The sequence below is a fragment of the Anomaloglossus baeobatrachus genome, chromosome 4, assembly GCF_048569485.1.
Source record: "Anomaloglossus baeobatrachus isolate aAnoBae1 chromosome 4, aAnoBae1.hap1, whole genome shotgun sequence".
Taxonomy (NCBI): domain Eukaryota; kingdom Metazoa; phylum Chordata; class Amphibia; order Anura; family Aromobatidae; genus Anomaloglossus; species Anomaloglossus baeobatrachus.
The window spans coordinates 478,583,756-478,606,799 of record NC_134356.1 but is presented as its reverse complement, the minus strand read 5'-3'; the positions used below and the strand labels follow the sequence as shown (position 1 = coordinate 478,606,799).

The 23,044-nt window shown below is 42.3% G+C and overlaps 1 protein-coding gene across 1 annotated transcript in view; it reads left to right on the top strand.

Annotated features, from left to right (window-relative positions):
• Positions 1–12,421, top strand: part of AQP9 (aquaporin 9) — a 40,560-nt gene extending 28,139 nt beyond the window's left edge. The window contains exons 3-6 of the mRNA XM_075342734.1: positions 1,196–1,333; positions 5,199–5,317; positions 9,505–9,722; positions 11,826–12,421. Of these exons, the coding sequence (XP_075198849.1) occupies positions 1,196–1,333; positions 5,199–5,317; positions 9,505–9,722; positions 11,826–12,000 (650 nt within the window). The 3' untranslated portion in view covers positions 12,001–12,421. The remainder of the gene's footprint in view (positions 1–1,195; positions 1,334–5,198; positions 5,318–9,504; positions 9,723–11,825) is intronic.
• The last annotated feature ends 10,623 nt before the right edge of the window (positions 12,422–23,044 follow it).

Below are 23,044 nucleotides of genomic sequence, written 5' to 3'. Positions count from 1 at the left end.
TGAAGCTGCTAGCAGTAGATCTTAAAGGGAATCTGTCACCAGGTTTTTGCCACCTAATCTGAGCGATGCATAATGTAGGGCCAGAGATTCTGATTCCAGTGATGTGTCACTTACTGGGTTGCTTTGTATAGTTTTGATAAAATCCCTGATTAATCAATAGTAGATTATCATTAGAGGACTACTCTGCGTGCTGCCAGGTAGTCCAACATATTCATGAGCTCTGTATAACTGCTAGATCTGCAGCAGAGAAAACAGTGATGTTATCAAAATAACCGCACACAGCTCAGTAAGTGACACATCGCTGGAATCAGGGTCTCTGTCTCTACATTATGCTGCTCTCAGATGGGGGAACAATAACCTGGTGACAGATTCCCTTTAATGATTTGGATGCATAGCAAAGCAGTTCTCAGACAACCATCAATAACCTCAGTGATGGCAGCCAAGGTGTTTAAGTGCGTGTATTTATAAGTGTATCACTCACACTCAGTTCTGAATAAAGCAAGTTGGTCTGAACATTTTGTTTCAATTTTTACATCATTTCCATATCATTAATAGGTCTATCCTACCATCATTATCATAATTACAAGACTTTTCCTTCTTGGTGTTGCCATTTCAATGTTGAGTAGTGACTGTATATAAATACTGAATAACAACTACACAATATAACCAACAACAAAGTGCACAAACGTCTTGTAGTTATCATTGTAATCTTGTCTGTATTTTGCAATATCAATAATTACAAGTTTTACATATAATTGGGAGGTATAATGCCATAATTACACTGCTTTTAGCAATATATTTTATGGCTAGTCTTTACAACACTAATAATACTATAAACCATACTAAGTGCACAAAATTTCTAGAAGAGTATACCCAGTGTTGTGATACCAACGACCAACGATTTAGTTAAATCTGTCTTGTAAATCAATGGATCAATGGTAAATATTTCTCAGTTTTTTAACTGAAACATATAAGCCAAGTACATTTATTGAATGAGCATACTAAGGCAAATAGAAAGCAGCAAGAGGCCCTTTTATGTTACATTATATTATATAGTACTTTTTTATTTGTTGTCTATTGTTATAAATTCTCACTTTGTTAATAGAGATCTCATATGCATAAATAAAATGTGTTCATAGAATATAATATTAATCATTTAATAATAAGTAATATGTATTCTGCCTTATTGTTTCAGGTGGCCATATCAATCCAGCAGTTTCTTTTGCCATGTGTATGACTGGAAAACTACCATGGGTTAAACTTCCTTTCTACGTGAGTGCACAGCTCTTGGGAGCTTTCACTGGATCGGCAGCTGCTTTTGGTGTTTATTATGGTACGTTCTACACTGTATGATGTGTCTAACTCAAAAGTTATTATTATTATTTATAATTATAGCACCATTTATTCTATGGCGCTTTACATGTGAAAAGGGTATACATTATAGGGACAAGTACAATAATCACAAACAATACAAGGCACAGACAGGTACAGGAGGAGAGAGGTGCCTGCCCGCGAGGGCTCACAGTCTACAAGGGATAGGGCAGGAGGATAAAATAAGTGAGGGTAGGGCTGGTCATGCAGCGCCATATCAGACTGAGGATTACAGCAGGTTGTAGGCTTGTCGGAAGAGGTGGGTCTTCAGGTTCCTTTTGAAGCTTGACAAGGTAGGCGAGAGTCTGATATGTTGTGGCAGAGCATTCCAGAGTATGGGGGAGGCACAGGAGAAATCTTGGATGCAATGGTGGGAAGAGGAGATGAGAGGGGAGTACAGAAGGAGATCTTGGGAGGATCAAAGGTTACGTATAGGTAAGTACCGGGAGACTAGGTCACAGATGTATGGAGGAGACAGGTTGTGGATGGCTTTGTAGGTCATAGTTAAGGTTTTGAACTGGAGTTGTTGGGCAATGGGAAGCCAGTGAAGGCATTGGTAGAGAGGAGAGGTCGGGGAGTAGTTGGGGGATAGGTAGATTAGTCGGGCAGCATAGTTTAGAATAGATTGTCCCATTTTGTTGATGCAAAGGAAAGTGACAGTCCGTGAATCAGAGATCAGGTCCAATCCTTCTATACATAAGTCCATTGCAATGTTCCTTGCACAATTGAACATACTAAGGTAGATCCCATAAGGCATCACCATCACAAAGATGAAGCTTAAAGATGGCTGTGCACAGTCCAGTACAGACTGAATGACATTACTTTACAAAGTGTGTGACCATGTTTGTGAAAAAGACTATCTTTAAAAGATCCTGTCTATTTTGGGGATTTTCTTTTGTAGTGTAACATCCTGTTAGCTGATCTGCCCAACCTTTACCTTGGTTCCCACAATGTGGAGAGGAATGACATAAGTATATGACGTGCCCACGGGGTATTGGGGAATTACTCGTCACCGGGCCAGTGTTTGGGGGAGTTTAGGTTGTCAAAGTGGCCTGGCCCTGCTTCGTGATCAACCAAAATGATGGGGATGGTGGTGATGGAGGTATTAGTTGTCTTTCGTGATGACACCTCTGGTATGTGGCTATAATGGGAGCCGCTGCTGCGGAAAGTCTCTCTCTGCTGGGGCGGATGGTAACGCAGTTTGGATGTTGCAGCTCTCCAGAGGTGGAGCTAGACGCCAGGGAGGATGTTGGGTGTTGTTGTCCACCCCAGTGTGCACGGGGCATGGGAAGAATCAGACGACATAGCGGTTGCAGTTTAATGTGTTTACTCACTGAGTTGCTCCTGCCATTGGACTACCAGACTCCGCTATGATGGGCTCCAGACGATCCCGGATAGTTCGGGGGCTGGTATCGGAGGGATACTTCATGAGTCCTTCCTCCCTGCACTGTGTGAGTCCCTGCGACTTGAAGCTACACAGGGACCTCGGTCCTTTGGGGTGGTTATGTTTCCCATCCCATCTAGCAGGCAGAGCGAGTCAGTTGATGGGCCGCCCTATGGTCACAGCTCCTGGCTCTATATGCTGCTTTGCCCCAGGCGCTGTTGTGGGCCAGAAGACTTGAAATCCTCTGCCTGGTGGATTCTGCTGGCAGGCCGTGAAGTGCCCACCAGCCTAGAGCTCCGCACCCTGTGACCATCCTAAATGACCCTACCCTAACCCCGTCCCCGTGAGTGGGCAACTGGCTTATGTGTGGTGATAGATGTTGTGAATCGGCACCGACTTCCTCCTTTCATGGGATCAGTACCGCACCTTTAAGCTTAAACTGAACTAAATTAATTTCATGAGTATAGGAAGTAACACATGGTCATGATTACTGCTGTAATAGGAGCTGGCATTTTAGTATAAGGCCGCTTTCACATTGTGTTTTTACCTACGTTCACTGGTCCCGTCGGGGCATCCATTTGATACACCCTTCCTCCCGCAAAACGTGTTTCGGACGCATATGCCGATGGGGCCATTGACTATAATGGAGCAGACGGAGTCAGCATGTGCTCTGTCTTGCACCATTTTTGGGCATATAAGTTTTCTGCAGGCGGACACCTGAATGTAGTCTACTACGGCTGGGTGTCCGCCTGCAGAAAACGCATATGCCCGAAAATGGTGCAAGACAGAGCACGCGCTGACTCCATCTGCTCCATATAATCAAGGGCCCTGTCAGCACGTGCGTCCGAAATACGTTTTGCGAGGGGCGGAGGGTGGTTTGGACGGATGCCGCGACAGGGTCAGTTAACGTAGGTAAAACGCAATGTGAAAGCGGCTTAATTCTTTACCCCCAGCTTGACTATATTCTTCTCATTATCATGTGAACAGCTTTGTTAATCTTATCTTCAATATATATTTTTAGGACCCTCTGGTCAGTTAGGAACTCCACTAACATTAAGTACAGAAAGGTGATTGTAAGCATCAGTACAGTCATGCAACTGGGATGAAGAAAAAGCTAAAAGTACTTGTTATATAAATGTAGAAATGCACAGTAGACTAAAGGCCGCTTTACACGCTGCGATATCGGTACCGATATTGCTAGCGTGGGTACCCGCCCCCATCTGTTGTGCGACACGGGCAAATCGCTGCCCGTGCCGCACAACATCGCCCAGACCCGTCACAGTACTTAACTGCCCGGCGACGTCGCTGTGACCGGCGAACCGCCTCCTTTCTAAGGGGGTGGTTCGTTCAGCGTCACAGCTATGTCACTGAACCGCCGCCCAATAGAAGCGGAGGGGCGGAGATGAGCGGGACGTAACATCCCGCCCACCTCCTTCCTTCCGCATAGCGGCCGGGAGGCAGGTAAGGAGATGTTCCTCGTTCCTGCGGTGTCACACGGAGCGATGTGTGCTGTCGCAGGAACGAGGAACAACTTCCTTACTGCTGCAGTAACGATTTTTGAGAATGGACCCCCATGTCACCGATGAGCGATTTTGCACGTTTTTGCAACGATGCAAAATCGCTCATAGGTGTCACACGCAACAGCATCGCTAATGCGGCCGGATGTGTGTCACCAATTCTGTGACCCCAACAAGTTCGCATTAGCGATGTTGTAGCGTGTAAAGCCCCCTTTAGGTTCACCAAGCAGATCAATTTCGTAAGGATGGACAGTCATCTAATGTGCATTTGATACTCATTTGAACCTTATTCTGCCCATGCCAGTTAAAAAGTGCTCAGTGATAAATACTATAAATGGTAAAACACTAAATGTGTTATACCACCTATAGAATGCATATCAGCCTTCAGCTTTTGCAAGTCACTGCTAATTGGGATATACTTACAAATGAATATTTGTTTTTTATTCCATGCTATTTTCTAAATACATCTTTGTCGCAGTGTGATATTACTTTTAAGTTTGCTTATATCATCTTCACATTCCACAGCACTTTGCAGATGCAATCATCATTGTTCCATTGGGGTACACAATCTAAATTCCCTATCAAAAACATGGGGAGACCATCCATGTACTGGTGCATCTCAATAAATTAGAATATCGTCAAAAAGTTCATTTATTTCAGTGATTCAATACAAAACGGGAAATGCATATATTATATAGAGCCATTACACACAGAGTGATCTATTTCAAGTGTTTATTTCTGTTAATGGTGATGATTATGGCTTACAGCCAATGAATTGTACAATGAGCAAAATATAACAATAATTTCATTGCAGGATTTCGTAAAGTGTAACAGATTATTACTAGTACAATTCAAAGATTTCTCAATGTATTTTAATATTTGTTTATTTTACAATTTTAATGGCAAACCTCTGATTTGTTTTACAGATGCATTAATGAAATATTCAGGAGGAGTGTTGACAGTAACTGGCCCAAATGCTACAGCTCACATTTTTGCAACATATCCATCTCCATATCTTTCAACGGTGAATGGACTTGCAGATCAGGTAAGCTCAAATCAGGGCTCACTATAACCCCTTGCATTATTTAACATAAAGTTGTTCTTCAAGAATGTAATAAAATTGTGCGGATTAAATAATTCAAGTGGAAACTCATCCTAGTCATAAATCTTGAGATCCATGTCTCAACTGACAGAGGAGCTGTATAGGCTGCTCCTTGGCTGAATGTCCATGAAGGACTAAGGCCTTGCAAAAAAAAATTCCCCTGCGCAGTTAGTTGAGGAGAAAATTTATTCTTATGTCACAGCCCTTCTCCTCAGCTCATAGAGGTAAGTGTTCTTATGATACAGCTCCTCTGTCATTGAGACCCTGGTCACCCTGACACGTGAGTAGGATGGGCCGCCATTTGAATTATGTGACTGGGGCCATTTCCTTACATTTTTACAAAATTCGTTTAATCATTAATTTGGTGAAAATAGGCACTTTTGACTTCTTGGTAGTAGCTTATATAGCTAGTATTCTAGCTGTTACAACCATGGGTACATGAAAACCGATAGGCATTAATTTATAACAATGTAAGTATATTGTCATACAGCTCCCTACTTGTACAGGTGTATAAGTAGGCAAAAATTCAGTTCAGTAATCCTGGATGAAATGGGTTATCGCTTTACTTTCTCAATTGCTTTATTAAGATATTAAAAATAACCAATCATGTTACAGTTAAATTATCTATTTAAAGGGAACCTGTCACCGGATGTTTATAATATTCACCTAACGGTCGGTGCGGTGCAGACTGGTCGGATGGGTGTTTCCATTCCCCGGGTCCGTGCCTCCTCTTTCGGCCATCTTTGTCCCCCTTCTGAAGCTAGTGTGGACGGATGACGCGTTCTACGTCATCTACACGCGCCGGCATTGCAGTCCCATACAGGCGTACTACAATACTTTGATCTGCCCTACTAAGGGTAAATTAAAGTGCACCTGTGCAGGACCTCAATGTTTGGCTAGTGTGCATGACGTAGAACACGTCATCCACACTAGCTTCAGAAGGAGGACAAAGATGGCCAAAAGAGGAGGCGCTGACCCGGAGTCTGCTGTGCACTGACAGTTTGGTACCCTTTAAAGAGGTACTGCTTATTTCCCACATAGCCCAACTAGTCTCATCTATAGAAAATGACAGCAGGTGTACTATATTAGATGCAGGGGTTTCAGTTGCACCGTTAGACTGGAGCCTGGGGTATCCAAATTCTCTTTGGCCCATAGGAGAAGAAAAGACTAGTGTTGAGCGGACCCGGATCTTAAAAATCCGGATCCGCACGGTTCAAGGTTCCGGTCCGAGTCCGACCAGTACCCGGGATCCGGGGTGCACGATCCGGATCGTTTTTTTTTTCTCTCTCTCTCTCTCTTTCTCTCATTTACATAGCCGTGGATTCCGGATTGGATCCGGACTTCGGCGGCAACCCGTTCCGGATCCATCGGACCCGGATTATAGCTGATCCGCTCAACTCTAGAAAAGACCAATAACGTTAGAGACCTGTCATTGCTTTGTGGGACACTGTTGTAAATATCTGGGGGGACACTGTTGGAAGATCCCTAACATATGATAATAAAAGTCTACATAACTGTTGCTTTTAATTGTAAATTTGAGAAGGACATACACCTGTCAGGGGAGCGCGGCATTGTTTTTCAATAAAGAAAAAAAAGAAAAGTAAAACTTTATAGAAAAAGGGAAAAAAGTATGTAAATATATAATATTTTATTAAGTCCATTTTGCTTTGCAGTCTTTTATGATATTGTGGCTCTGATTCATCATTTTTTTAAATCAAATTTCTTTTTTCCTGTGGTATTTGTTGCCATTTTCAGTGCCTAACTTTTCAAAATGGCACATATGGTATATGAGTTTTGCACAAGGTAAATAAATTATCTTTATTTTTGTCTTTAATCTGGTTTGCGACTTATCTCAAAAATGTGCTCATTTCGCAAAATGTTTAAAAAATTATGCAAAAATTTCTGGTGTACAAAAAAAATCATTGTACATGGTGTACATTTGTACAAAAATTTGCCACCTTTCAAAAAGCTGCAGATGATGAACCAGGCGAAAGCATCAGTAAACCACAAATCCCACCCACATCGGCAAACTAAAAAAATAGAACATTAGAAAAAGTGATTTTAACCACTTAATGACAAATCCCATACTATGTCCAATATTCATTGTCTCCCTGCCTTTGATGCGGGCTTGCATGCTGAGCCCACACCATCCCATGCATATGTTGGCTGATTTAATCAGCTGACATATGTATCTAACAGCCGCAGGTCTAGCGGCGCCCCACCTGCCGTCTGTTCACCTGCTAAATGCTGCTGTCAATTTCTGACAGCAGAATTTAATGCCTTATTTGCACTCCCAGGACGTAATTGTGGGATGTCAATGAGCTGTCATGACAGCCAGGGGTCAGCTGATGACCTCTGTGTCTGTCATCTCAGTATCCATGTGAAAAACCAGCCCGGGGCCGACATTCATAGGAGACTTTTATTTCTTCTATATATAGCAATGTTGTGGCATTGCTGTATATACAAGTGATCAGACTATTGCAGGTTGAAGTCCCCTAAGGAGACTATTAAATACAGTGCAAAATAGAATTTTTTTTTATTAAAAAATATAAAAGTATAAATAGAAAATCATCTCTCTTTTTACCACATTAAAAAAACACATATTTGGTATTGTTGCATATGTAAAAGTCTGATCTATCAAAATATAAAATAAACTATTAGATAAAGAGAAAAAAAAACTGCAGAAGTACAGTTCTTCGGCCACCACAACAGAAAAAAATTTCAATAACAGGCGATCAAAACATCATATATACCCCAAAAAAATATTAAAAAAACCCATCAGTTGGGTGCAAGAAACAAGCCTTCACACTGCCCCAGATCCCAGAAATTGAAAATGTTACCATTCTCAGAAGGAGGTAGGAAAACACAAAAACAGAAAAACTAAATATCGCCCGGTCCTTATGGTGTTAACTCCTTCACCCCCGGCCGATTTTCCATTTTTCGTTTTTTTACGGGTTTTTTGCTCCCCTTCTTCCAAGAGCGGTAACTTTTTTATTTTTCTGTCAACCTTGCTATATGAGGGCTTGTTTTTTGTGGAATGGGTTATACTTTTAAATGAAGCCATAAGTTTTACCATATAGTGTACTGGAAAATGGCAAAAAAAATTCCAAGTGCGGAAAAATTGTAAAAAAAGTGCGATTACATGATTGTTTTTGGGATATTTTATTCACTGTATTCACTTTATGGTAAAACTGATGTGTCACGGTGATGCCTCAGGTCGGTATGAGTTCATTGACATCAAACATGTCTAGGTTTACTTTTATCTAAGGGGTTAAAAATAATACAGAAGGTTATCCAAAAAATTTGGCACACTTTATGCGCCATTTTCCGCAACCCATAGCATTTTCATTTTTCATTATCTATGGCTCATTGACAGCTTATTTTTTTTGTCTGAAGCTGGTGTTTTTAAAAGTACCATTTTTGCGCAGATGCTACTTTTTGATTGCCTGTTATTGCATTTTGCACAACGTTTAGGTTTTTTATTATTTTTTTTTCTAATTTTGTAAAACATTTTTAACTTTTTTTTTTACTTTACTAGTTCCCCTAGGGGACTATAAAGATCAGCAGTCTGATCGCTCATTCATTTTCCCTGATCATAGCTGCACAGCAGAGATCACCATAAATACTCACCTCTTGTTACAGGCAGCACTCAGCAGGGTGAAACAGGAAGTGAGTAATGTGAGCTACAGGAGTCATCATGTGACCCTGTGCTACCATAGCAACCATCGGCTCAGAGTGCTCATGTCACAGCGCCACCGATGGAGCTGGGTGAGTGAAAATTTACAGTGATCGGCATTTAAATCACTGTCACATTTTGACAGCACAATTTAAGGGGTTAACAGGCACGAGTGGATCACGGGTCCACCCATGCCTTTGAGGCACACATGTCTGATGTACAAATCAGCAGACATGTGCAGGGATCGCCGCCGGCTGCCCACAGCAGGCACAGGTGATTACACTATGGTGGGTTAGGATATAATGTTATGGCCCACAGTTGTTAAGGGGTTAAAGAGAGGGAAAATTAAAAGATTTAGATACAGATGAAAACCAAGTGTAAAATAAAAAAAGGCACAAATGCAATAATTACTCAGGAGCTATGACTAACAATTATGATTCCTCTCCTTGCACAGATGATGTCCACTGCTCTGCTGCTCCTTCTGATTTTTGCCATATTTGATAAAAAGAACATGCCAGCTCCCAGTGGACTAGAGCCAATTGCTGTTGGGCTCCTCATTCTAACATTAGCACTATCGCTAGGATCTAACTGTGGAGGAGCTATGAATCCAGCCAGAGATTTAGGCCCAAGAATCTTTACCTCTATAGCTGGCTGGGGCTCAGAAGTTTTCACGTAAGTAACCATAGTATTAAAAGGTATATTGTGCAGGTAGGACATATTTGTTCACATAGGTAAATTTGGTTTAATTACACAATTCACAATAGATAATAATTAGTCCAAGATTTTCAATTTCTTCCTGCATTTTTTTTATAGCATCTCCATTTCATTTCTTTATAGTATCTCTATTTCATTGGATTTCTTTCTATCCCATACAAGCTTCAAGAGGACCTTTCACCAGTTTTATCATGGTAAACTGGCTACATCAATGAATGTAGAGCTGGACAGGACATATGTCTCTGTTGTGGAGATATTAGCTTGCAAAGTTAATCCTAGAATTTATGATCAACTCAGCTGGGTGATAACAGAGATTATTCCCTGGGGGCAAGTAATTCTTCCACTGCATGACATTGACCAATCATAAGCAGTAGGCATCATGCCGGAGGAAAAAAAGAACACTTCTAATAAAGTTTAGAACAGGCTTTCTTCTGTGTGAGACATATAATGACAGACAGTCTGCTCTCACTGCAGAGCTGTAAGTGATTATATGTGTCGGCAGCAGAGCAGAGATGAGTGTGATTACTATCACTTCTTCAGCTATAAATGGGTTGTACGAACTATAACATTGATTTGACTCAATAGGGAGTGGGTGTGCAGTACCCAGCCTCTACCCCTGGTGAAGCTATCCTAGCGACACGCGTTGGTGGGATCAGGTGATGTGGTGTCCCATCTGTCCCTGTGTCATACATTTTGCCATGCCATTATTGTGTTTTTTGAGTAATCTTCCATTACTAGATTTATGGGATTGATCATGGGTGGTTTCCTGTATGCCACATATTATATGATGATTTTGTCTATGTAGATTCCACCATAGTTCTACTTGTATGGCTTTGGCATCTGTGTAATCCTGTTTAAATACTGTTGATATTATTCTCATAGTGAGTGCTATTCTTATATGCTAAGTATGGCTTTGGCATCTGTGTAATCCTGTTTAAATACTGTTGATATTATTCTCATAGTGAGTGCTATTCTTATATGCTAAGTGTGGTTTTCCTTGTTTTGAATAATTTACTTAGCATTTCAGCAGCCCCTGATATTAATTACATTGTTATTAAGAGCTGTGCGATTTTTCCTTGTTTTGCAACCACTATACAGTTGATGAAGCTGTACTGTGCAGCTCTGCTCCAGGCCAGTCATTTCAGGCCAGCGATGGCACCATCAACAGATGAACGGTGTAGGTGTTGGGTGTTGCACTCCTACTGATGAAACAATTTCCAACAAGTTCCTGACATCCATTTTAATTTCACCGCTGTGAGTATGTGGAGGGGCTCTGCAGTAAAGCTCACAGCACTGTGAGAGGAAAGAAAAGCAGCTAGAAGTGTTTGTAATCAGACCAAGCTCAGCTCAGCTGTACTGCCCCTCCCACCACACTAAGCGCCATGAGGTAAAAACTGAATAAAATGTAGTAAAACTCTGCTCTACTAATGGTATTGGTAATCAAACACACCTCTGCAGTGAAACCAGTAAGGATAGCAGATTGTCTGTCATTACATATATTGCACTGAGAAACCTGTTCTAAGCTATTGTTAGAGGTCGGTTCTTTTTTCTCCTGCATGACACCTTCTGTTTATTATTAGTCAACATCATGCAGGGGATGTACACCCCTCCAGAAAATAATATTTTGTAATGCCAGATTGGACTTATGAATTGTAAACTTAATTTTACAAGCTAATAGCTATGCAAGGTAGAAGAGAACTTATAAAATAAAAAAAAACTATATTTCATTTCGTTCTACAGCCACTATTCTATGACGTGCTCAGTTTAACACATTAAAATTGATGAAAGGTTCTCTTTAAAGGGGTTCCCCCATCTGAGACATATTAATGACATATTCTGATTCAGAGGACTGAATATACAGTACCTAAAGTCAAGCCTAATACCTGAGGCACCCAAAAATGTTTTTCATTTATTCTCCAGTGTTCTAAGATACCCTTATGACCATTCTACAAATGACTCCTGTCCACAAGTCACATTACAATCTAGAGAAATATTGCGTCCTGTGCTGCTATATTTGTTATCTCTTGTAAGTAATAATTTCAATTTCTTTCATATACACAGTGCTGGCAACAGCTTTTGGTGGATCCCTGTGGTTGGACCAATGTGCGGAGCTGTAATTGGGTCTTATCTATACATTCTATGTATTCAAGCTCATCACAAAAAGGAACCAGGCACCTTGGATTATAACCCCGATATTGATCACTTTGAAAAACATGAACTTGCCAACATGGCTTGAGAGACTGCAAATCTTTGCTGATGACTTCCATGGGCTGCTTGCTCTTTTGTACATAAGCCAACTTGCCTTTCTCATTTGGACATGGACATTCTGTGATTGGGTTATGGTGATGCAACTGTGAGCCATGACTTAATTAATTACCTGCAAAATCCTCAGTTAAAATTAAAACAAAATATGAGAGTTTTTAAAGGTTCTCATTAGTATTTTATTCGTAGCCTTCAATCTCCAACATAAAAATATCAGGGGATAATCATAATGTCCCTTAATTGCTCAGCCATAATTCATACTCCTTAATGAAGCACTAATGGACCATAGACTGGGTCACAAAGGTATATGCAGGTAATTGGTCTTGTCATGCATTAATGTGTAATAACAGTGATCAATCATCAATACCATTAAAATTTGCTGTGTGTTAAAATGATTTTACTGTCAGAGGCCAAGAACTTCACTTCAGTATGATGCTGTTTCCCATCTACAAGAAAATCTATGATGCGCGGCTATCAATTATGCTGCTAGTGAGGTCAATTTGTAAAGCCATAAACATTAAGTGTCTCACAGCCACTCAAAAAAACTGGCTACTAGAAACATGCACAACTTTTTATTATATTTCTTTTTATTAACTTCCTAAATATTACTTCTAGTGTGACCTCAAAAACTGTTTAGATACCCCTAAAATGTAAATTGGAAGCCAATCAATAGAAACTATCAATTACCACTCTTTTTAAAGTCCCACTACATGTTTTACTATATCTTACTTATCTATGGGTGATAACCCTACATCATATTGGATGTTATGATGGCAACAGTATAGTACCGTATATACTATAATAGTATTAGCCGAGGGGGGCGTTTTCAGCATAAAAAAATGGGCTTATACTCAAGTGAAATTCCCATGAAAAAAAAATATTCTCACCTGTCCTATGTTCCTGTGGTGCCCTCTTACCTGCTTCTTGCGGACCGCAGGCACATAGACCCCTCAGTGATCGCAGCCGGTACACACTGCACGGGATAGCCGCTGCCGTCACCTCTTTACTACAGTTGAATGCTTTGCGGTGCCGCCACAAAACATTCAACTGTAGTAAAGTGCTTACGGCTGCGGCAGCAGCCGGCACCGGCCATGATCATCAAGAAGTCTGTGCGCCAGCGTTCTGCAAGAAACAGGTAAGAGGGCAATGCAGGAACGGAGGACAGGTGAGAATATTTTTTTTATGTGTATGGGAACAACGGCATAATTGGGGACAGAATGAGAACATTACTAAAGGATGAGCAAATTACAATGGGGCACATTACTATAGGATAAGGCCCAAGGATGGGGCACATACTACAGGCACATGTATGGGCACATTACAACAGGAGACAATATGGCCATATTACTACAGGGGAGAATATGGTCACATTACTACAGGGACAAGGATCGGCACATTACATTTTATTGATATATATTTTTATTTTTGAAATTTGCCAGTAGCTGATGCATTTCCCACCCTAGGCTTATACACAAGTCAATAAGTCTTCCCAAGTTTTTGTGGTAAAATTAGGGACCTCGGCTTATACTTGAGTATATAATGTATATTTGTTTTTAACTTAAATTATATAATCACACAAGGTCAGGATTCCTCACTATACGCTAAACATCTAAAACATGATATTTCTAATGTGTGCTCATATACTGTATGTATTACACTATGACATTAAATTCCAAGCAATTGACATTGCATGGAGGTTCAAGCTTTACTAATGACATTTCTGATCCCCAGCAGCTAATGGTGAAGTTATAGTAGGGTAACCTAAACCGAATATAGTGTAAAGCTGATATTGAAATAAAATATATATGGATATTTTGAAGATCTTTATTACTTAAAGGAAATCCATAAAGACTGTCACTTTTCTGAATATGTACAGCAGTTTTTGATAACATTTCTTAAACGTGGCAGTACAGCCAAGCAAGGAGTCCCATGATATTCATGTGCATGTTTACTGCAGTCCAGCCACTGATTGACAGGTTTGGACTTATTGAAAAATGTCTCCCTATTATTATTATACATAAGTAGCTAGAGTGCATAAAAGAGTATATAACATGAATATAATTGGACCCCTTACTGGCAGCATTGGCCAAGTACTATGCTATTGAGAGGAGCGGATAGGAATGTGACTGCCACTATACAAATTGCATACTATCGGTTACATGTTATGAAAATAGATAAACTGCTGGTGGTTCCTAACCTAAAGGTCTGAATTGGAGAATACTGAACATAACATATACTGTCACAATAACAGTTGCACTCAAGCAAGAGGGAAAAAAACTGAAGGATGCAAACAGTGAACACATTAATGTGAACATGCATTACTGCTTGAAAAAACATGAAAAAAATATTTTTTTTTAAAAAATTAGATACTTCGCAGATAAAAATAGCAAATTTTATTTGAGCCGTTACCACGTCACGATGTACCTCCCAACTGGGGGTCCTAACCTAGTGAATACCTCTCTTTGTGTCTAACCTGACCTCTTATATATGGGCTGGAAAAGGGCCGGCTAACAGAGAATTAAAAACACCTAAAATAACTGGGAGGAGTGCACAGATAAAGGGCATGACCCCATAATAAAAAAAACTAGATAGACTGCCGGCACTTTCTAACCTGAAAGTCTGAACTGGTGCATACTGAACATAACATATACTGTCACAATAACAGTTGCACTCAATTTGAGGTGGAATAAAAGGGTGAAGGGTGAAAACAGTGAATTTAGGAATATGAACCTGCATTACTACTTGGAAAAAACATGAAAAAAATATTTCGGAAAAAAATGAGATACTTTGCAGATAAAAATTACCAATTTTATTTTAGCCTAGTTACCTTGTCATGGTGTACCTCTCAACTAGTATGTTATGTTTACTTCCTATAGGCTTTTTTTTCCCTCTTGCTTGAGTGCAACTGTTATTCCGGTAGTGTAGGTTACATGTTATGCACACAATTAAGATTCTCCTCAATCTGAAGTCACACAGACTAACTGCAGAAAATTAGCAAGATTAAAAAATATCTTTAACACGTGTGTCCTAACCCAATTATGATCATTCTATACTTATGGACCCATGACTTTTACTATATATGCACATTCACTATCTTGGGTATGTTACATTCTGCATTATGTAAAGGTACTCAAAGTGAGTGATGTAGCATGCACATTAAACTGAGGTAGTACTCCCTTCTATCTGCCATCCTCCAATGCAAAAAGTTAAAACTTCCTAATATAAATACAGACGTTTCAAAGAGCAATCCTTAACTTGGTGATGGCACACTATTAATTAAGCGAACATGAAGTCTTACAAGTTCAGGTTGCTACATATATACAACATCACACTAATCTTACTACATGAATAAAACACAAGAAACATAAAAAAAATTAATTCAGCATCAGATCCCCCATCAGTTCATGAAATACAGCACCAGAGTCAATATAAGTACATCAATACAGCCAACAAACCCAAAATAAATATATGAATACAGCACCAGAGCCAATATTGATAAATAAATACAGCATGAAACCATCATCAGTACATGAATACCTCAACAGAATCAAAATCAGTGCATGAAAACATCACAAGAACCACATCTTTTTGCCTGACCCATAATTCCCTGCAGCTACGACATATATCAGATTATCATATGTTGTGCAGTGGTGGTCAGTGCCTGGGACATCACACATCAGCAGCTCCCAATGAAGCACAGTTTGTTTGTTGTTTTCCATCCTCATAGTCACTGGCTAAGTCTCTTTCTCCTGTAGAATGTAAGCTCTTATGATCAATGGGTAAGCTCACTCTCTTTTTACTGTAGAGTGTAAACTCTTATGATCCATGGGGTCTTCCCTTTCTCTCTTCTGTAGTGTTCAAGCTAGCTGTTATGGTCAGCAGGCTCCTCTCGCTCTAAAAATAATGTAAGCTCTTATGGTCAGTTATGTTCTCTTTCTCCTCTCTATCTCGTGTATTTCTGAACAAGTACAAGCTTTCCAGTATTGAGATCATACAAATTTCTTGCCAAAAGCACACTTTTGGAGAAAAGTAAGCAAAGTTGGAGAATTAGAATTTTCAAAATATCTGCTTGTTTCTATTTTTGAACCTAAACCTCCCAGTATGACTTAACAATGGTAAAATATGCTGGGAGTTGTTTCTCAAATAAGGATTTTACCTCCATCATCACACTACAGACTATAGCACTGACTAGACACAAACCCAAGAGTTCAGCAATGCACTTCATGTGCTTCACTTCAAGATATATAGTAATAAAATGAAGGTACTTAGTAGTAATGGGCGAGCATGCTCCGTGCTCAAGTCAAGGATCTTGGTGCTAGAAATGCTCCGTACTCTATTGAATTTCCTGGTATTAGGGCGTCACACTCAATTCCTTGCCTCACATGTTTCAGAGCGGATTTTCAGCCACTAAACTTGCGTGGACTGCCTGCCAATCATGGTAATGCCATAACCATATTGGCTACTGGCATTACTGTGAATGGCCAGGTGCATAGCATCATTGGGGGCTATATAAGACCAGTTAATGTCATGCTCGGTGCATTGTACCTGGAAATAGTGAGGGAGAAAGGACAATGTGTTGCATTACAGTAACTGCTGTTTCTTGCAACATTAAACCAAAAGCCCTTTTTGGCAAATTTAGGGCTAATTGAAATAGATTCTATTCTTTAATAATACTACTCTTAGTTGAAATTAGGATAGGGTTATGTCTTGCACTGTCCGGATCTGCACTCGCGGATAACAGCAATGGCGTTAGACCCTCTTCACATTGCAGAGTCCGATAGGCAACCTGGTTTCTCTTAAATGTTCAGCTCTGCTGGGCATCAGCTGAGTTGTTTTCACTGCTCCCAGCCATGCAGGAGTTACTCCTTTTTGGAGCAGTGTGCAACTCTGAGAGTCATGTTGCTGATTACCATCCACAGCTGGTCTCTTCCTATTTAAGGCTGAGGAATGTGTTAGGAAATTGCCGAAGATAGTTTCAGCATAGCTACAGCGATCCTGGTCTTAGTGGTGATCCAGTTTATGGTGATCTGTAGTTCCTATGTTGCATGGTGTGGCAATTCCTCTGTTGTGAGTTTTTTTAATAACCTTTTCTTTATTTACCTGTACTGTACACATATCTCTCGTTTGTGTTTGAGTGCAGTGTGTACAAGTTTTTGTTCTCCTGGATTCAGGTTGTTTCCGTGGGGTTTTGTTTCTGGGATTCTGGTGCCCTACAAGGGTGAGGGGAGTAAGATCAGGGCTTGGACAGGAGTCAGGGTCACAGTGGGGGCTCAAACCTGGCCATCATCCAGCCTACCTCTGAGATAAGGGACTGCGCAGGGTCTCGAATCTGAGGGCCAGAACAATGAGTCCCTGTTCTGTCATTACATACCCCATGACATGTTAGCTGCTGGAGTAGGGAAAGTGTATTAGAGGCATCTAGTCAGGATTGTTGCCTTACAGTCCTTGGTGCTGCCACGTATAACCAAAAGTCCTTTCAGGGTCAACATAAATAGATTCCATTCTCTAATTTTGTTTCTATTCTTTATACACTCTTAGCTGTGTTCATATTTTATAACGAGGAAGGCATGCAATAACCGTAGGGGGGAGTGGACGCCCTGCTGATCATGATGCATGCAAAGGCCATGGCCATTGACCAGAGCAAACTGGGCCTGCTGCGGGAGCACACCAAACACTTCCATCATCTAGAGCTAGCTTACTGTCTCACTTTGCAGGGCAGGATGTGGGAAACCACTGTTGAAATCAGAAGAATGCAAGCAGGTTGTGGGTTGGATGGCAGATAATGCTTCTAGTCTGTTTAGCAGCACCACCCTGTCTTTCACCAGGTCAAGTCCCACTAGCCAAGAGCCTGGAACACATAATCCTCCTATCTCCCACTATGGCGAGTCCAAAAATATAAGTGACCCTACACGTGAACACTCTTGCTCTTTACCTTTTCATTAATGGCTTTTTCTGGCCTCTCACCATGCACAATTCAAGAGGAAAATAAGGATATCATGTGCGATGATGCTCAAATATTTGAGCAACCACAGTCAGAAGCCAAGGGTGGGGAACTGCAATTACTGTCTCAAGAGATCAGTGATGATGAGACACAGTTGCCAAAAGTCATGTTAAGTCAACACATCAGGAGGAGGAAAAAAGTGAGGAAGTGAAAGAAGATGTGGTGGATGATAAAGTCACTGACCAAACATGGCAAAGTGGCATGCAGAGTGAGACCACAGGTGGAGGAATTCATAGCACCGTAGCAGGCAACAAGAGGCAGAGGGGGTGGCCAGAGGGAGAAGATGGGCAATTGTTCCCCAGAGCACCCACATATAGCCAGATCCAAGGCTAATGCTTAGTTGTACCCCAATCTGGTGCTTTTTTACAGGAAATGCAAAAAACAAAAAAAAATGTCATTTGTAACCTGTGCCATACCAAGCTTATCAGGGATCGGACCACTACCAGCTACCAGCCCGACCACAATCAGCATGCTGATGACGACAATCAGTATGCTGAGGCACGTCATCTAAGAACCCGACTGGGTGGGCCGAACATCTGGGTCCAAATCAGTGTCTGTGGATGACACCACAGCCTCTTCCCCTATGCTATGTATTGGGCAATCCCCTGTCCAGAACACAGGCATTGATGCTTCACACTCTGCACTTATAGTTGCATATTCGCAGCCACCATCAGCAACCAAGTCCACTTCCTTATCCCAGTGCAGCGTTCAGCTGTATCTATCCCAGGCCTTGGAACACAAGCAGAAATACCAAGCTAACCACCCACAGGTCAAATACTAAATGGCCATATTTCCAGACTGTTTGCCTTGGAAATGGTGCCATTCAGGCTTGTGGACACTACAACTTTCCGCAACCTCATGGTGGTGGCCGTCCCTTAATACTCTGTTCCCAGCCACCATTTTTTCTCCTGGCGTGCCGTCCTTACCTTACACAAGCATGTTTCCCATAACATCACCCATTCCCTGACCAGCTACTGGGAAAGTTCACTTAACCTCTGACATGTGGACAAGTACTTGTGGCCAAGGATGCTAAAATTCCCTGACGGTACACTTGGAGAACCTTGTCGAGCTCAGAACTGAGACGGAACCTAGGATGGCACACAAGCTAAAGACACCTAGAATTGCGTACCCTAGTTCTATCAGGTTTTCGCCCACCTTCTACACCACTTACTGCACCTCCTCCTCATCCTCCATCTCTGAATTGTCATGCCTATCAGACACAAGCTGGAAGCACTGCAGTACTGCTTTTGGTGAAGCGGCATCAGGCTCTGCTGAAACTGTTATCTTTAGGTGACAAACAGCACTTTGCTGCATAGTTTTTGACAGGTCTAACAGACCAGACATATCTGTAGCTTAACCGTTGAACCTATAACCAGGCATGGTCATGTGTAATAATGGCCATAATCTGGTGGTGGTTTTGATACTTGGCAAGCTGCCACACATACCAAACATGGCTCATGTGCTGAGTTTTGTGGTTTAGTGCTTTCCGAAAACCTAGCCAGAATTGCCTGACCTACTTGTCAAAGTATGCCATGTGTGCACCCATTTCTGCAAGTCATCTACAGGTGCCACCTGTATGGCAGTGCTGCAGCAGCACTTGCAAGAGCTCGTGTAGCACCCAGGGATATGAGGTACTCGGTTCCGGGCAGTGTCTCTATTGGAAATGTCACGATGGTGGCCGTTACCCGGTTCCGTGCCCTGGACCCTTTTTGTAATGGGGATATTTACAGGGGATTTGTGAATAAGTTATTCAAAACGCCACTTGCGGTGTTGTGGCTAAGTATAGGGAGCCGCCGCTGCAGTGTCTCTACTGGGGCTGATGGTATTGTTGCAGCTAGTATGGTAGTCCCTCTGCAAGTAGGGTATTGCCCCAGCAGGTGTATGGTGCGGTGGATGTAGGAAGAAGGAGTCCAGACAGGTATTCAGTGCAACTGGTTTTACTCACTGTTCTTAAGATGTTAACTGGTTGCCCGAGGCTGGCTGGTTTCACCTCCAGGTCCCCATCGTCCTAGTGCCAGTCTGGTTCTCTGGTACCTTTTTCCCCTGCACCTGTCTCTGCTAAGTGGGTCTCCATGGTATGGAACACTGGGCGTCCCTGGTTTGTGGTTTGTCCACCTCTACCCGCCTGACAGTAGCGTGAACCCTGTAGGGTTGGAGTCTCTGGTCCTGTCCCCGGTTCTCTCTTTGCTACTGAGTCTTCAGATTCTTTAGGGTCAGCAAGGTCCTTGATGGTCCCCTTTGCTGTGCAGGTGTTCACAGGTTGGCTTGAAGCTCTTTCCTGTCCTAGGGTCCTGTACCCCGTCGGTGCATAGTTCCAGAAGTACTCCACCGGCAACCACCTCTACTGGGTACCAGGTCACCGTTAACCCGAGTCAGGGTCTCACTTCACTTCCACCTTCACACCTCTGCTGTCATCACTGAACTCACTACACTCAACAGTCTGCCCCTCGCATCTGGTCAACTAGTGGACTGGAGTGGCTCCACCTCTAGGTGGCCATCCATGGTTCCACCCTAGCGATGTACTATTGTATGGGGGATTGTTACCGGCACTGGGGTTTTTGGTACCTAAGGGGGTAAGTCCTGCATCCTGGTGGGGATGCAGAACTTTGTAGCACCCTGAGGTGTTCAGGGGCGCTACACTAGCTTACCGACTAGTATGCAACCTTCCACGCCATGGCACTCAACATTGCATATGTTGGAAAGGCTTGTGAACAGCAGAGGGCTGTAGTTGAATACCCGCTACAATATGCCATTGGTATTCCAGTCAGCCTTCACACATAAGAATATGGAGGAAGAAAGAACACAAAGTGATACTACCCAGCCTCATCTCATCTTATCAGCATGGATTGGGTGATAATGAGGAGGAGCATGCTAAGGAGGAGTAGGAGGAACAGGAGATGCTTGCCTGTGTTACAGAGGGTGCTACCAACACCAGCTTCTCGTTTATTCAGTGTGGCTGGCTTGAAGAAGATGAGGAGAGGAAGGAGGAGGAGATGGAGAGCCATCCTTGTGGTGGGGAAAGGGAAGTCTTGCCTGTTTGGCTGGAGTTTGGCACCTATGACAGACTTTATGTCCACCTGCCTTTCCGTGACCCTTGCATTATATGCATTTTGCCCAACACCGATTGCCAACTGTTCTCGACCCATGCTACAAAAAAATCTTTCCATCTTTCTTTCTTGCCAAGAAGAGTGCTATTAAAATGGTGCAATTCTTAAAGTCCATAGTTGAAGAATTGGTCAAAAAATTCGAGTCTGACAACACTGGCAACAAAAGTCAGAGTTCTTTGGACAACCAAGGAGCAGAGAGGAAAGAGACACAGCAGAATCAACAGAGGCAGGGGAACATTATCAACGTTCTGGGAAAGTTTTATTAAACCCTGCCTAGCACCCAGGCACTTATGCATGGGGTACTCTGACAATGAGGGAAAAGTTTCTTAAATGGTGAAGTGTGCCGCCCCCGTGTCAGCAGTAGAGATGAGCCACCCCCCTAGTGTTTGAGTTCGGTTCGTCAAACGGTGGCTTAGTTCGGCGAACATTCGACGAACACCTTCGAACCCCATTGAAAAGCAGGCAAACAAAAACACATACACACACACTATACATGTACACATACAATTAATAAACATTGCCATTACACTTACAGGTCCCCGCGATGCGTCCTGCACACTGTCTCCCGTCGCTTTTCCTTCCGATCATCACTGCGCCCTCCCGGTAATCAGCACTGATGATAGGACCTTCCGTGATGTCTTCATAGCATATGACCAGTCACGTGTTTATTATCTCATTGGCTACAGACTGGTCACATGGCTAGACGTCATGCTAGGCCCTGTCAGTGCATCTCTCCAGTACATTTGATCATCTTCGTGTATCGGCGAGATGCTTGGGCACATGCTTGGCTCCCTGTTCCTGCATGTGGGCGCTCTTTACAGAGTCAACCCACATGCAAGGACTGGATGCCACAGCCGGTGAATAACGGAGATCACCGTTGCTATAGTAACCCACCTGTCAGATTACTATTTCAACGGTGGCAGCGGTGACGTCACCGCCTACAACCCGCAGACCTGCTCACTCACTGAGTGATTAGACTGCATGGGAGCAGCAGCGCTTTCCTCCCATGCACTGCTGTCTGATGTAGCAGAGCTGCATGGATTGAAGGAGAAGTTAGACAGAAGACCAGGATCATGGAGGCGTGAGAGGGAGTAATAAACATGGAGTCTCTAAGTGTGTCTGTGTATTTATTTCTATTAAAGTATTTTTTCTCTGTGTGGTGTCTTTTTTTTAACCCTTTATTAGAGATTCTTAATGGCTGGGTTAAACTTGCCTGACATTAAGAATCTCTGGCTTAATACTAGCTAGTGAAACAAAGATAGTATTAACCTATTTCTTCCCAGCGAGCGACCCATCACCAGGGCAGCTGGAAGAGTTTGATACAGCAGCAGAAGATGGCGCTTCTATGAAAGCGCCATTTTCTTGGGTGGCTGCAGACGGCAATTAACAGCAGAGGGGCCCAGAAAGCTTGGGCTAACCTGTGCTGTGGATTCCAATCCCCAGCTGCCTAGTTGTACCTGGCTGGACACAAACATGGGGCGAAGCCCATGTCATTTTTTTTTTATTATTTCATGAAATTCATGAAATAATCAAAAAAAGTGCTTCCCTATATTTTTAGTTCACAGCCGGGTACAAATAGGCAGCTGGGGGTTGGGGGCAGCCGTACCTGCCTGCTGTACCTGGCTAGCATACAAAAACATGGCGAAACCCACGTCATTTTCTTGGAGGGCAAAAAACTCCTGCATACAGTCCTGGAGGGAGTATGCTGAGCCTTGTAGTTCTGCAGCTGCTGTCTGCCTCTATGAAGAGAGAGAAAAGAGAGCGAAAAGAGAGAGCGAAAAGAGAGAGCGAAAAGAGAGAAAAAGAGAGAGAGGAAAAAAAAAGAGAGAGAGAGAAAAAGAGAGAGAGAGAAAGAAAAAGAGAGAGAGAAAGAGAGAGGAGAGAGAGAAGGGAGAGAGAGAGAAGAGAGA